The sequence below is a fragment of the Mya arenaria genome, chromosome 17 (genome assembly GCF_026914265.1).
Source record: "Mya arenaria isolate MELC-2E11 chromosome 17, ASM2691426v1".
In the NCBI taxonomy this organism is placed as follows: Eukaryota; Metazoa; Mollusca; class Bivalvia; order Myida; family Myidae; genus Mya; species Mya arenaria.
This window is the reverse complement of record NC_069138.1, coordinates 39,312,629-39,329,977: the sequence shown is the minus strand read 5'-3', so window position 1 is coordinate 39,329,977 and position 17,349 is coordinate 39,312,629. Positions and strand designations below refer to the sequence as shown.

General features: G+C 33.8%; 1 protein-coding gene across 2 annotated transcripts; it reads right to left on the bottom strand.

Moving 5' to 3' along the window:
* Positions 1-543: 543 nt before the first annotated feature.
* On the bottom strand, positions 544-16,654 carry LOC128223136 (cholecystokinin receptor type A-like). 2 transcript variants are annotated; one of them, XM_052932417.1, is made up of 2 exons: positions 16,582-16,654; positions 544-4,165 (listed from the first exon to the last, which is right to left on the bottom strand). In XM_052932417.1, the coding sequence occupies exon 2, from the start codon at positions 3,122-3,124 to the stop codon at positions 1,892-1,894; it is 1,233 nt and encodes a 410-aa protein (XP_052788377.1). In that variant the 5' UTR covers positions 3,125-4,165; positions 16,582-16,654; the 3' UTR covers positions 544-1,891. The 2 variants fall into 2 exon arrangements, with proteins under 2 accessions (XP_052788377.1, XP_052788375.1); XM_052932415.1 differs by lacking the exon at positions 16,582-16,654 and adding an exon at positions 9,483-9,599.
* Positions 16,655-17,349: the final 695 nt, after the last annotated feature.

Here is a 17,349-nt window from a genome sequence, read left to right as displayed (position 1 = left end):
AGACGTCAAGTCAGCCGAAAGGGTCAAGTCTTTTCAGATATTTCAATCCACGAGAACGAAATATAAATTATATATTAAATGTACTTGGTAAAACACGACACATAAATGTAACATTTCTTCTTTATCCAGATATAAATAACTTTGTATTGTGTTTGATCCCAATGATTGGCACACAAGTCATCGATATTCATTTCCAAATGAAACAAACGTAGGCAGATATAAGCACTAATCAAAACTCAGACGAACTAAAGTTTGATGTTCCATGGAGGCATTTACATGATGACTGATTTTTCTTTCTCGCCAGATACAAACAAAGGGTGGAATTTATAGATATATACCCCAGATGTTCATCTTCAATTGCCTTAGTATCACGTTTTACATTTGGAGCGCAAAATCTTATTCTTAGATAAAATGTTTGAGGAATTCATAGATTTTGTAACGAGATTTTATTTAAATAATAATCCTGCATACATCATTTTAATGGGATTTTTTAATTGCCGCAATTGAGTTAAAATTTTAAGTAGTCAAACGCATATCTCAACTACAATAAAAGCTGCTCTAAACACATGCAAATTGGTGATTTGTACAATATTAAACAGCTTCCAGTTTTGTAAATTAAAACCATCGAGTATCGCCAGCCTGTCCTACCTATCAGTTGATGTTCAGTACTTAAGACCTATGCAAATGCGTTTTATAACAGTGTCCTCAAGGCTTTAAATACAAGGAAATGTAAAATAAAATAACTTTGAATTACATTGTTTTTCAGTATTGAAACATAGTTTGGGGTGTTGATATAAAGAATAAACAAAATAACCTTTTTTGTAAGATAACAATATCTTTTTGAGAAATGTATTGTTCTTCTTCTTGCGATTGTGTAAACGCGTATTTAAAGCTGTTAACCCTAATTTCCAAGACATACTTTCAAAACAAGTTTTAAAACAAAAGGAAACATTAGTTGAATATGTGACATTTCGTATATATGGAAGCTCTGATGGTGTTACATTATCGGATTAAAAAAAAGATTGGTATCAGATTGTGTCATTATATTACGGAAACGAAAGGACCAAGGGAATGTACGGAAATGTAACAGCCCTCTCAATCATTTTACATGATAAATGACTAATAGTGTCTACAACAAGTTTTTATCGCTCTAGCTTGCCTGAAATAAACGATGCACTTATCTAATCTAGAAAATATTGTTTGCATCTCTATGATGAGACTATGGGTGTACGCTCTAATTGCCAAAAATAGTACAAAGTTATATAAAGAAAATAGCATGGGACTTATATCGGTTACAACGTGCAATTCTTTAAGAATGTATTCAAAAGAATATTTAAATCTCGCTAATATATTTCGTCAAGTCAAGAACAAGCCCAGTAGCAATTCCTACCAATGGTTGTGTTTAGTTTAAAAGTACACTGTGAAGATAAAGCAAACAAACTCAGATTAAAGACACATGCTCTTGGTTTCAGGAAATTGAAATATTTATTGGCATTCATACCGTTCCAATTTGAGACTACAAAATATTGAAAACCCTGATTGTGATCAATATTATATTCAGATTAAAAAGCACTATTTTATTTCATAACTCAGTTAAAATCATTCGTTTAATCAACAAATGATAGAAACAAAATAAAAGAATAGCGTTTTAGTATAAATGTATAAAATTTATCGCTATAAAACGTCATCATATAAAAATGTCGTTCTGTTTTTTGTTATATCAAAAATGCAAGAAAAAAAAGTGTAGTACTTTATATCATCAAAACCTCATTTGTCGTATTTATTTAAACAGATGAACCAGGTAAGGTAGTAGCTTATACATAACCATTATGTTGTTTGACAGTCTATTAAATAGCAAAACAAATAAATACACAATTATAATAAAAACAAGCTATCTTACACAACATTGTCTCAGTTTTGATAAGAAAATAGGAAGCACATTTCTGCAAGAGCTCCTAAAGCTTTTAACAAATATAGCATACACAACTGGATTAATAACATGATTTAAGAAATATATACGAAAGAAAAACGAAAACAAAGTGAATTCACTTGGTGACATATTGACAATCTTTTCAACTTTCAAAGTCAGTAAATTATGCGTAACATACGTAACAATAAACACAATAGTCAATATAAACCAAATAAAGGTCTTTGTTGGAAATTGTTTGGTTCTCTGTGATCGACCACTGATTCTGATACTCTGTTTAATGCTTTTTCTGTGGTTTGAAACCCAATTATTAAGTGATCCATTGGACGGTGAACCGTTTTTAATTTGGTTGGGTATTGAGCCGCTACTTCCTCCAAGTTTATTTGTCCCCATGTATTTACGACCGGCGTCTGGTGTTTCGTGAACAACTGTATTTTGATTATATATCCCAGAACTTAACACTGTTTCATACGATGAATTATTGCGCTGCATGGATATAGCTTTTATTTGTTTCGCAGCTTCTTTTATCACAAATGTATACAAGACTATATAAGTTACAGAAATTCCAATCAGTAAAACAAGGAGTATGAATTTGTAGACTGCTCTCCATATGGATTTCTCGTACTTTTCTTCAGTTTCACATAGATGTATAGACGTGTTTCCTCCATGTATATTTGTCATATTTGTTGTTTTTATTCCACACATAATAGTTCCGGGTATAGCTAAAAGTATAGGGAATACACAAGCAACCGCTATCAAAATTCGTACTGCAATGGCTGGTGACATTTGACTCTTGAATGGCTGCACCACCTTTCTAAATCTATCTATTGAGATTACCAAGAGGGCGAGACACGAGGAAGTCGCCCCAAAGACGTTGAAAAAGCACTTAATCTTGCATGTGACAACGTCCCCAAACTCGAAGTATTTCCTCTGTTTCACCATCTCAGCCGGTATTAAAGTTATACATATCACCATGTCTATCACTGCAAGAGTCAGGACGAACACTTTGAAGTTATTCCGCTTGTAATCCCGACTCAAAGAGAAAACGAGTAAAATTATAAGGTTTCCCAGGAATCCGAAAACGGCAAAGAAGCCGAACGTTATTGTAAGCGGAAGCAATGCTCTCGCATAACGGTCATTCAATTCGTCTAAGCTCTCTGTCTGATTAATATCTAATACGTCCGTGGAATTATTCATTTTGCTACCTATCTTTTTCACACACTGTTTAATCAAACACTGGTTCTAAATGTTGATTTTATATAAGTGATGGCTACCATTACCATTTTCTGATAACATACTTCTTTGTTAAAATTCCAAAATTGAATTCAAGCTGATATTGCCGGTCTTTGAAATCAACTGAGGTAAAGTCCAATGCCTGTCTAATCCAGCCACTCTTTGATACAGCGATTTCCGATCATCTGGTCCCGCCTCCTGTGAGAAAGCCAAGCAGGCACGCTATCCAAACTGCAGAAATGAAAAGCCCTAACGGTTATAAATTAGATAGGTAATAGCATCATTTTAATTGGGTTTGTTTCTCTCAATTCAAATTAACATCCTGTTTGTCCCGATCAACGTCAATAAGATCAAAGAGCTTAAATAAGGAGGTGGATTTTATTGTGTTTGACGCAAAGTTTATGTATATTATTTCTCCATAACTTTTATTTATGCGAGGCAGCATTTTAAGTTCGTATATAAATTTAAGGTATTGTACATTAAAGACTGTTTTTGTTCACACATGAGTCATACACATACCACTTGTACTTGTTACTAATACTATGCTCTTACATATTATAGAGTAGCTACTGTTCCATGTAGATATGAATGGCACATTCGGAAGTTGAAAAATATACTTTTTAACTTTTAAATTAAAAGCAAAATATTCACAGGTTCCTTCAAAACATGTTTATAAGTTACATTTTCGAAACATATATCGTTTCCGTTAACTCTTTTTCACAGCACACTTGGTAAATCCAAAGACTGAGTGTAATACAGTTCTTGTTTCAATCAATCCATGTCGCCTCATTAATCGTAGCAGCACGGCAGCTTGTATATCTCTCCTATCAGATTGGTCAGTATTTGACCCCGTTCACAAGGCGGAGGGGCTGATAACGACGAAGACATGTAGGACGACTGGGTTATGGTAAGGGGCACTCCGTGATTTCAATTCACGTCATTTGTTGAAGCTCTGACATCAGGCTGCCAATTGTCGTCAATCATTTTCGTCACTTATTTTATCACCTGCAAGTAAATAAAATACTTCAACAATATTTGCCAAATATAAGATACGTTATTATAACAAAAACAAACTAAATGTACACTAGAATATTAATTGCGTTGCATTTTTATCCTCCTTTCTTTCCTTTCTTATCTGTTTTTCCAATTCATCTTCTTTTGAATTTCTATCAACCTAAAATTCTTGTAGAATTTGAAATTATTTGAATGGATAAATATATGCATTGCTTGCAACGTTCTTTGTTCACTTTCCTAGATAAATTACCAAAATTGGTTTTCGTTACAAATTTACATTATTAACATTTATTATGGATGTATAAACCAATTTCTTTTCAACATGTTTACTTGTTTAATTTAAAATGGGATGGACTCTTGCTAATCTTGCAATAACTTGTGGCCCGTGCCCATATCACATGGATATCACATTCTATATCTACTTCCATTTCTATTCTCCAGCAAACCGACAGCCACCAAGGGTATAAAATCAATTTACCAAAATCTCTTATCATTTTGTTCTGAAACAAGCAAAAGACACATTTTTATTGATTTAGACAGTGACACATTAACATGAATTGATTGGTTCTAAAGAATGCATGGTGGTGACTACGCTTTACGTTACTTAGTGCATTTGTTATATGGATAATCAAATATGAGTAGCCATTTGTGAGATGTCGGTTGGGATCATTTCCCCCGATGCACCACACTACATTGTGTTGAATAATATGTTACAATGATAAACATCCGCTAACCTCACATGCCATTCATATTTATAAATGCTATTGATTGGGATTGTTTTTATTATTTTATTGCATATTTATCAGAATGCAGTATAGAAATAGAATAGAATTAAGCTGGATGAACCCGTTTTACGAATTTAAGTCCTTCCATCTAGCCGCTGTGAAAATCTGACCAAAACGAGTCTAAACAGGACATATGTACAACAATAATCATTATTATGATATTTCCATCAGACACCAAACATAACCTTACAAGGGAAACAATATAAGATAACATACCAAAAATATATGAGTCAGTAAAATAAAGAAATAAACGTCTCCGTATCATTCACACGAAATGGGTTACCTCCTTTCATTGGTAAGTGAAAATCATTGGTGGTTAAAATTGTTAAAGCGTATTAAACCTTCCACCTATTTTGAACTTTGTTAAATGCACAGACGACACTGACTAGAAAACATTGTTTGCGTGCAAAGAGTAAATCAAACTACATATGTTAGTATTAATAATATTATTTCATCATCGCACAAATACCCATTAAAAACAACCTGTTTTTTTATTTTGTTTTAGTTTGTTCAATGTTCAATGATAAAGGAAAGACTTGTTCTAAGATATGATCTCACAAATTAAAGTATATACAATGTACAGAAATAAATTCTGATAATAAACCTTTTTAATAAGAATTGCTGTTATATTTATCAAGGCCAACTCATCCTCACATTAATTACCGTTAACATTGCCTTCGGTTTGCTCGATGTTGTTTGATATGTTTGTGAATAATATTTTGCAAAAAAAAACAATTGTTCCGTTTATGCAGGCAATATTTGTTTTTGTTTTGTGTTTAAAACGATAAGCGATATATGTTTACTTTAAATACATATTTTTCATGATGATAAAGCATCGGTTGCTTTTAGTAACGAACGTTTTATTCTTGAAACTCAAAGCGCCGCCGAAAATCAGGAAGTATGGTATACACATTGACACAACAAAAGACTATGAGGAACACATACCTATTATAACCTGAATCTGCAAGTATTTATGTATCAAACAAAGATCCCAATTAAATGAATTAAACGACATCCACCCCGATACAAGGCGATACGAATAAGAAGGATGCACAGGTACAAACCTTGTTATTGATCAATATTTGGAAGCTACAGATTCGACAGCTCAGTAACATCACGGAGGGTGTAACAATGCTGTTACCGAGAGTTTAACCCCACACTTAATCAAACATACTCATGTCACACTCTTACAACAGTTTACCGGGGTATGTATGTAAAATGATGACAAAACAGTCGAAAACCTTCTTTATTCCATAGGCATTTTGGTCTTCTTTCAAATAAACAATGTATTAAGTGAAAACGATCTTGGCAGAATGGCTATACCTGAGATTCAAAATAACGATACATCATGCACTGACACGCGCTGAATACTTGTTTATATATGAATTACATATCTTGTGCCAATTTCTATAGTGTATTATGATAACTATGAACACAATTTATAAGGCACAATCAATTAGAAAGTTAGAGAAACATATTACATAGAGACGCACAAATTAAAGAAATTTAAATATGTTATAGTATAATTGCTTCTGGAGTGTTAGCTAACGAGCGAAATGTTAACGACAGACACCAACCAATCACAACAAATCACAGTAACTCACTATGAAAACTATGTGTTCTTAAAAGAGACGGTGAATATGCTAAGCCTATCAATCGGGCATACGATGTAATAATACTAATACTTAAACATTCGTTTCGTTGACAAAGATAAGAATATTTTATTCAACACTAAAATTAGACACATTGAAATATATGTTTTATCGATTGAAAAACCGAGTTTATCGGAGACAGTATGCCAAAAGTGAATGATATTCGTTGGATAACATAACTCTGCCGTACGTTTTAATATGTGGGCACAAGCCTAAGGCAATGACATTCCGCATCTATTTAATAAGATGCTATTTTGAAGTAATGAACGTTTACCTGTCTTCAATTCTTTATTTTCACAAGGGAGATTAAACCAAACAATATGCAACTTAATAAACGACTTTATTATTTGCAAGGCGTAGATAAAACAACCGATTTGAGATCTTAAGATCTATGATTTACTGTGATGTTAGGCGTGGGGTCTTCCGCTGACTTCACAATAAATAATCTAAATGACAAATACAAAGAAAGGGAGGAATACATCTAATTCTAATCATACGACACCAAAACCGTATCAAAAACATATATTTTATAAGTAAGACCGAATGACTAAATGTTCATTGACAATGCAAATTAAATTTAATACCAGTAAGGAACTGAATAATGCCGTGATTGTTAAACAAGACATGAAGAAGATTTGTATGTATTTAAGATAAAGTATTGATACAAACAAAGCAATTATAAACTACAACGGCATGCACAGCGGCCAAAATACAAACAGAAATAATGTTGAATGGAAAACAATAAGAAAAGGTCCAAGGTAAAACCGAGCAGGCAATCATCGAAAAGGGACTCCTAAGACATCAAGGATAGTCCAATGGGATGTTTAAACATCGTTTAATAAAAGTCTTGGTTATACCATAAAGAAACCTTCTACAAAAACAGACGGCTTCACTGTAAGTGTTCAACCTAATACTGGTATTTAACAAAAAGAGCCTTTGCAAGCTAATGCACTTAAAAATATACTGGATAAAACAATAATAGACGATACCGGGACCTAGGAACACCAAAAAGAGAGGCACAACGCTACATGACAGCACACATGACGTAGCTATCACAATATCGTCAATGATAAATGTCGGGGTAACCGCCTTGGTACGGTCAGTGAACACTTACTCTGAACTCTCTGGTTTAAACCTGATTTGGGGCGCCAAGCCCCACACTTACTATGAACTTTCTGGTTTAAACCTGATTTGGGGCGCCAATCCTCACACTTGCTCTGAACTCTCTGGTTTAAACCTGATTTGGGGCGCCAAGCCTCACACTTGCTCCGAACTCTCTGGTTTAAACCTGATTTGGGGCGCCAAGCCTCAAACTTACTCTGAACCCTCTGGTTTAAACCTGATTTGGGGCGCCAAGCCTCACACTTGCTCTGAACTCTCTGGTTTAAACCTGATTTGGGGCGCCAAGCCTCACACTTGCTCTGAACTCTCTGGTTTAAACCCGATTTGGGGCGCCAAGCCTCACACTTGGTCCGAACTCTCTGGTTTAAACCCGATTTGGGGCGCCAAGCCTCACACTTACTCCGAACTCTCTGGTTTAAACCCGATTTGGGGCGCCAAGCCTCACACTTGCTCCGAACTCTCTGGTTTAAACCCGATTTGGGGCGCCAAGCCTCACACTTACTCCGAACTCTCTGGTTTAAACCCGATTTGGGGCGCCAAGCCTCACACTTGCTCCGAACTCTCTGGTTTAAACCTGATTTGGGGCGCCAAGCCTCACACTTGCTCCGAACTCTCTGGTTTAAACCTGATTTGGGGCGCCAAGCCTCACACTTGCTCTGACATGGATAAACAATGTACAATGCGATGCATACATATCTTAATATTCAATTTATTGGCTGAAACGTATTTACTACGAGATTTATACCACGAACTATTCGATAGAAGACCTCTGGCCCAGTCATGTTTAAGCATTAACAGCTGGAAAAATTTCTAATTCACTAGCATGCATTAGTATATATATATAAAGACAACTGTACGTTGCATACACATTACACATTATGATATTCTAATGCCAAAATTATTTTTACAGGATTTGATATTTTAAACCAAATAGGCCTCGTGTATAATCATTTGACATGGACCTTAAAATACATGCTAAATTTTGATTAACGAGTTTTAAACTTTTAAGTTGTATCTCACCCGCGCAGATATAAATTGAGAAATCATAAAGACATCTATGTATTTTACGAACTGGGGAATGTTTTTTGCACGGAGCGTCTATGAAAATATGTTAAACTCATATGAAATATCCTTGGACGACGGGCGGTAATTGAATGTTAGGTTAGCTACGATAGGCAATTGATTTAGCCTTTTTTGAGAGTTCTCTTTCTTCTTGCTTTTTTGATTTCAAATATCGGAACACTTGCAAGTAGAATAAGCGTAACCGTTCTATTAAACTATCGGGCGCATAAATCACAACGCAAGTAAAATATATTGCAGGATAATTATTGAACGTTGTCATTGACAACGGTCTTCAAAACAGTTTTGTCACCCGCAACCCTCGATATTGTAACTTCATTGTATACATTTTCACAATAGCGCCCTAGTATATTCGCAATTCTCTCGTATATGTATGCCCTTTCATGAATCATCTAAAGTCCTGCTTTTCTACGCAAAGGCATACGGCAATGTAATGGTGTTTATGAAAACATAAAATATACGATGGTTGTGTGATGAGCCTTATTTGAAATGAATAATGGAAGTGAAGATCACTTTTGTCGAGAAGCACTTAGCGCAACTACTGAAAAAGATGATAACAATACTTTAAAGCACTTATGTCTTGATTTAAACATTGCACAACATTATTGATATTACGACATAGCATGCATGCACCTATCAATTTTAGCGGAAGAATGTTATTTAACCTACCCATTTTCCTATCTTTTAATCCATTCAGTCCCACCTTACATCAACGTGCCAATAATCCGGAAGAACAAAATATATTATTTAATTATTTCACTTGTTGATGCTATATATACACATCCGTTCGGTAAGTACACAATTACGTCTATGAAAGTGTCTCAGCAGTTAAGCTACAGCTGTACATACTTGTATAGTAAATTTACCTCCATTGTGTTAAATTAATACGTTAAACGATCAGGACAAAACAGAGGCTGTTTAAAACATAACATTATAACGTAGAGGTAAAGAAGAAACAACTTTGGTTCTGTGCTACCTTTGTTCTTCAGAATCCGACACTTATGCCATTTTCATATCGCGAAAAGTAACGATCAACTGCATATATTGTGAATGAAATAAAGATTTTTTATACATGACTGTTTAAAGCGACATAATTTTAGGCTGTCAGAAAGTCAAGTGATATGCAAATTTCGTAATGCCGTTGTGAGCGCTAAATTTAAATAGATTATATATTTTTGGTTTTGTTAAGTTTTGTCATTGCGATAAATGCATTTGTATCATTCTGGGGGTTAAAAATGTCAAAAAAGAGTAATCATTCGGATTTACATACAAAATATAATTTAACATTACTAAAACATATGAGACTTCAGCATTTAAGGACATTTGCAATATAATTGGCATTTATTGGAGTTTTATCCGTACAATCCATATCTTCATATACATATCATGATCTTTACATTGCCATCGCAAAAAAAAACTATAGCCGGTACATTTTGCGTAAATGTGTCTGTCTTTGCAAAATGCGTCTCTTCACGTTTGAACCAATGCCTTTACATGTAAACATGTCTCATCAGTATTAAAACCACTAAGAGACAATGGTCACGTAAGTTATTTGATATTAAAGGGTTTTAGCTAAAAATGAAAATAGAAGGAATTACGACTGTTTTGCGCCGGATCCTCGATACAATGGTTTACTATCTATTCACGAGGTATGTTTTTAAAACAGAAGAGGCGTTATTTGAAACAAAATAAGCAGAGTAACCCCGACCTATTGAGAAAGCGTAAAATTATCTCGAAATCTCAATATGACATGATGATTCCATCACGGCAAGTCCTGTTGATAGAAAAGACAGGGATATATCAAGCCTTTAGCTCTCATCACTAACCTGTATGCAACATCAACAAACCACTTAAAATCTGACATCAAAATAATCAAAGAGATTTGAAATAAAATGTAACATATTTGTGAACGTAAACGGAACGGTTTTTTTATAAAAATTGTAAGGCGCTAAAGGGTACGTGTCTTAAAATTGCACGGAATTTAAAAAGAAGGTTGTATGAAGCGGAGATTGAAAAAATGATAACTCAACCACGACAAATTGTGGGTCAAGAACGTTGAGTTACAAAGTATTTTCTTGCTTGTGTTTGATAGAATGGCGGGGTATGTATATGCCACTCAAAGAGTGAGCGTTTGGCTTGAAGCTTTGGATAAACTGTTTGGGTATTGAAAAAAATGGAAGCCTCAACATCGTTGTAAAAATCAAATCCGTCTAGTTGTACCGGTGCATTTAAGACTACTCTGGCCATCGCATGTTCGCATATATAATTGAAGTTTAGACCTGATGGAAGTAAAATTTCAAATTCTAGAAGATGGTGAGTAAAGGTCACAGTTAAAATATAATCAGAGAAAGTAGACAATATTATACGCTAGATTTTGCTATATATATATTTGTAACAGGTTGCATGTTATTACCTTTGATATGTTTGTAACTGGGTGCATGTTATTACCTTTGATATGATTGTAACTGGTTGCATGTTATTACCTTTGATATGTTTGTAACAGGTTGCATGTTATTACCCTTGATATGTTTGTAAGTAACAGGTTGCATGTTATTACCTTTGATATGTTTGTAACAGGTTGCATGTTATTACCTTTGATATGTTTGTAACAGGTTGCATGTTATTACCTTTGATATGTTTGTAACAGGTTGCATGTTATTACCTTTGATTTGTTTGTAACTGGTTGCATGTTATTACCTTTGATATGTTTGTAACTGGTTGCATGTTATTACCTTTGATATGTTTGTAACTGGTTGCATGTTATTACCTTTGATATGTTTGTAACTGGTTGCATGTTATTACCTTTGATATGTTTGTAACTGGTTGCATGTTATTACCTTTGATATGTTTGTAACTGGTTGCATGTTATTACCTTTGATATGTTTGTAACTGGGTGCATGTTATTACCTTTGATATGTTTGTAACTGGGTGCATGTTATTACCTTTGATATGTTTGTAACTGGGTGCATGTTATTACCTTTGATATGTTTGTAACTGGGTGCATGTTATTACCTTTGATATGTTTGTAACTGGGTGCATGTTATTACCTTTGATATGTTTGTAACTGGGTGCATGTTATTACCTTTGATATGTTTGTAACTGGTTGCATGTTATTACCTTTGATATGTTTGTAACTGGGTGCATGTTATTACCTTTGATATGTTTGTAACTGGGTGCATGTTATTACCTTTGATATGTATGTAACTGGTTGCATGTTATTACCTTTGATATGTTTGTAACTGGTTGCATGTTATTACCTTTGATATGTTTGTAACTGGTTGCATGTTATTACCTTTGATATGTTTGTAACTGGTTGCATGTTATTACCTTTGATATGTTTGTAACAGGTTCTATGTTATTACCTTTGATATGTTTGTAACAGGTTGCATGTTATTACCTTTGATATGTTTGTAACAGGTTGCATGTTATTACCTTTGATATGTTTGTAACTGGTTGCATGTTATTACCTTTGATATGTTTGTTACAGGTTGCATGTTATTACCTTTGATATGTTTGTAACAGGTTGCATGTTATTACCTTTGATATGTTTGTAACAGGTTGAATGTTATTACCTTTGATATGTTTGTAAGTAACAGGTTGCATGTTATTACCTTTGATATGTTTGTAACAGGTTGCATGTTATTACCTTTGATATGTTTGTAACAGGTTGCAGGTTATTACCTTTGATATGTTTGTAACTGGTTGCAGGTTATTACCTTTGATATGTTTGTAACTGGTTGCAGGTTATTACCTTTGATATGTTTGTAACTGGTTGCATGTTATTACCTTTGATATGTTTTGAACTGGTTGCATGTTATTACCTTTGATATGTTTGTAACAGGTTGCATGTTATTACCTTTGATATGTTTGTAACTGGTTGCATGTTATTACCTTTGATATGTTTGTAACAGGTTGCATGTTATTACCTTTGATATGTTTGTAACTGGTTGCATGTTATTACCTTTGATATGTTTGTAACTGGTTGCATGTTATTACCTTTGATATGTTTGTAACAGGTTGCATGATATTACCTTTGATATGTTTGTAACAGGTTGCATGCTATTACCTTTGATATGTTTGTAACATGTTATTACCTTTGATATGTTTGTAACTGGTTGCATGGTATTACCTTTGATATGTTTGTAACAGGTTGCATGTTATTACCTTTGATATGTTTGTAACAGGTTGCATGTTATTACCTTTGATATGTTTGTAACAGGTTGCATGCTATTACCTTTGATATGTTTGTAACTGGTTGCATGTTATTACCTTTGATATGTTTGTAACAGGTTGCATGTTATTACCTTTGATATGTTTGTAACAGGTTGCATGTTATTACCTTTGATATGTTTGTAACTGGTTACATGCTATTACCTTTGATATGTTTGTAACTGGTTGCATGCTATTACCTTCGATATGTTTGTAACTGGTTGCTTGCTATTACCTTCGATATGTTTGTAACTGGTTGCTTGCTATTACGATATGTTTGTAACTGGTTGCATGTTATTACATTTGATATGTTTGTAACTGGTTGCATGTTATTACATTTGATATGTTTTTAACTGGTTGCATGTTATTACCTTTGATATGTTTGTAACTGGTTGCATGTTATTACCTTTGATATGTTTGTAACAGGGTGCATGTTATTACCTTTGATATGTTTGTAACTGGTTGCATGTTATTACCTTTGATATGTTTGTAACTGGTTGCATGTTATTACCTTTGATATGTTTGTAACTGGTTGCATGTTATTACCTTTGATATGTTTGTAACTGGTTGCATGTTATTACCTTTGATATGTTTGTAACTGGTTGCATGTTATTACCTTTGATATGTTTGGAACAGGGTGCATGTTATTACATTTGATATGTTTGTAACAGGTTGCATGTTATTACTATTACCTTCGATATGTTTGTAACTGGTTGCATGTTATTACCTTTGATATGTTTGTAACTGGTTGCATGTTATTACCTTTGATATGTTTGTAACAGGTTGCATGTTATTACCTTTGATATGTTTGTAACTGGTTGCATGTTATTACCTTTGATATGTTTGTAACTGGTTGCATGTTATTACCTTTGATATGTTTGTAACAGGTTGCATGTTATTACCTTTGATATGTTTGTAACAGGTTGCATGCTATTACCTTTGATATGTTTGTAACATGTTATTACCTTTGATATGTTTGTAACTGGTTGCATGGTATTACCTTTGATATGTTTGTAACAGGTTGCATGTTATTACCTTTGATATGTTTGTAACAGGTTGCATGTTATTACCTTTGATATGTTTGTAACAGGTTGCATGCTATTACCTTTGATATGTTTGTAACTGGTTGCATGGTATTACCTTTGATATGTTTGTAACAGGTTGCATGTTATTACCTTTGATATGTTTGTAACAGGTTGCATGTTATTACCTTTGATATATTTGTAACAGGTTGCATGCTATTACCTTTGATATATTTGTAACAGGTTGCATGTTATTACCTTTGATATATTTGTAACTGGTTGCATGTTATTACCTCTGATATGTTTGTAACTGGTTGCATGCTATTACCTTTGATATGTTTGTAACTGGTTGCATGCTATTACCTTCGATATGTTTGTAACTGGTTGCTTGCTATTACCTTCGATATGTTTGTAACTGGTTGCTTGCTATTACGATATGTTTGTAACTGGTTGCATGTTATTACCTTTGATATGTTTGTAACTGGTTGCATGTTATTACCTTTGATATGTTTGTAACTGGTTGCATGTTATTACCTTTGATATGTTTGTAACAGGTTGCATGTTATTACCTTTGATATGTTTGGAACAGGGTGCATATTATTACCTTTGATATGTTTGTAACTGGCTGCATGTTAATACCTTTGATATGTTTGCAACAGGTTGCATGTTATTACCTTTGATATGTTTGTAACTGGTTGCATGTTATTACCTTTGATATGTTTGTAACTGGTTGCATGTTATTACCTTTGATATGTTTGTAACTGGTTGCATGTTATTACCTTTGATATGTTTGTAACTGGTTGCATGTTATTACCTTTGATATGTTTGTAACTGGTTGCATGTTATTACCTTTGATATGTTTGGAACAGGGTGCATGTTATTACCTTTGATATGTTTGTAACAGGTTTCATGTTATTACTATTACCTTCGATATGTTTGTAACTGGTTGCATGTTATTACCTTTGATATGTTTGTAACTGGTTGCATGTTATTACCTTTGATATGTTTGTAACTGGTTGCATGTTATTACCTTTGATATGTTTGTAACTGGTTGCATGTTATTACATTTGATATGTTTGTTACTGGGTCCATGTTATTACCTTTGATATGTTTGTAACTGGTTGCATGTTATTACCTTTGATATGTTTGTAACTGGGTGCATGTTATTACCTTTGATATGTTTGTAACTGGCTGCATGTTATTACCTTTGATATGTTTGTAACTGATTGCATGTTATTACCTTTGATATGTTTGTAACTGGTTGCATGTTATTACATTTGATATGTTTGTAACTGGTTGCATTTTATTACCTTTGATATGTTTGTAACTGGTTGCATGTTATTACATTTGATATGTTTGTAACTGGTTGCATGTTATTACCTTTGATATGTTTGTAACTGGTTGCATGTTATTACCTTTGATATGTTTGTAACTGGGTGCATGTTATTACCTTTGATATGTTTGTAACTGGGTGCATGTTATTACCTTTGATATGTTTGTAACTGATTGCATGTTATTACCTTTGATATGTTTGTTACAGGTTCTATGTTATTACCTTTAATATGTTTGTAACAGGTTCCATGTTATTACCTTTGATATGTTTGTAACTGGTTGCATGTTTGGGAACTACTATTTAACTTTATATTCTTAGCGTTTTTTCTGCTCATGATAATTATCATCACAGTGAAAGTGAACGAAGTATTAAGATAATGAGGTCTTATAATCATTTTATATTAAAAAAATACATTTAGAAAATACTGATATACTGAACTACAATGAATGGAAAGCGAATATATACAAATGTCTGTGGCCGACAGGATTAGAGCTGGTCAAACGCCAACTGATGAATCCAAGAAACTACCAAAACTTTACTTCAAAATATCATTCCTGGAAAAGTATATGATGTCAGATGTCAAAGAAGACATCAACAACGTGATTAAAAAAGACAATTTGGGTTTTATCAAGAAACGCAATAAGATACAATACAGTAGTCGCGTGACATTAGATCGATATTTGATTCGGGCCATAGTGATAGGAAGGATCTCGAAAGACTAACGACCGTGTTCGTGCGCCTGTGTGGGTACAGATTTGACAGTGAATGCTTTGTGTCACCAAGTATGACATCGATGCACCACTTCCTTCACAGACACACACTGGCCACAGACAGTGTTATATGGCATTCTGTCCATATACTAATTGCCTTCATCTCAGGAGCGTGATTACTTGAAGTTAGGCAAAGTGTACAGACTTGAATGAAATAACGTTATTGATATTTCTGTGGACTGTATACTAATGGAAGGATAATTCGTGAACAGTTAGCTACGCATCTTCAAAATATCAATTGTGATGTATTTAAATTAGTGTTTTTTTATTCCCTTGATCTGACGGTTTAGTAAAAAAATACGTTCAGTTATTCGTTAGATCCGGATGTGCACCCCCTGGAATCTGCAAGTATTTATGTAACAAACAAAAGTCCCAATTTAATCAATTAAATGACATCTACGAATAAGAATTATACAGAGGTACAAACCACAAACCTTGTTAATGATCAAAAGTGTTGAGCTACAGACTCGTCTGGTAAGCAACATCACGGAGGATGTAACCATGCGGTTACCGGTTGTTTAACCACACACTAAATCCAACATACTAATGTCACACTCTGACAACAGTATGTCAAGCTTTGTAAAATGACAAAACTCGAAACTCCTCTGTATTCCACAGGTACTTTAATCATATTTTAAATAAACAAAGTATTAAGAGAAAACGATCTTGGCAGGATTTTAAAGATTATACCTGAGACTCTAAATGACGATACATCAGCACTGATAAACACGCGCTGAATACTTGTTTACATCCGAATTACATATTCAAGTGCCAATTTGTAGTGTATTATGATAACTATGAGAATATTTAAAAGGCACAAAAAGAAGAAGTTACTGAACAAAGTTTATACAGACACACAATTTTAAGACATTGAAAGAAGCTACGGTAAAATTGCTCGAGAGCGGTGGCTAACAAACTGTTGACGTCGGACACAAACCGATCTCAATGATTCATTGTGAGAATTCTGTGTTCTTAAAAGATATTGGAAAATTTTCCTATACTTTTGCATTTATTTCGTCGTCACCAGTAAAACTACTTTTTTCGACACTAAAATTAAATACATTGGAATACATTTTTATGGATTGAGAAATCGTGATCATCAAAGACAGTTGATTAAAAGTGAATGATATTCACTGAATAACATACCTCTGTAGAACACCTTTATATTCTGACATAAGCCTGAGGTAGAAACATTTCGTTTT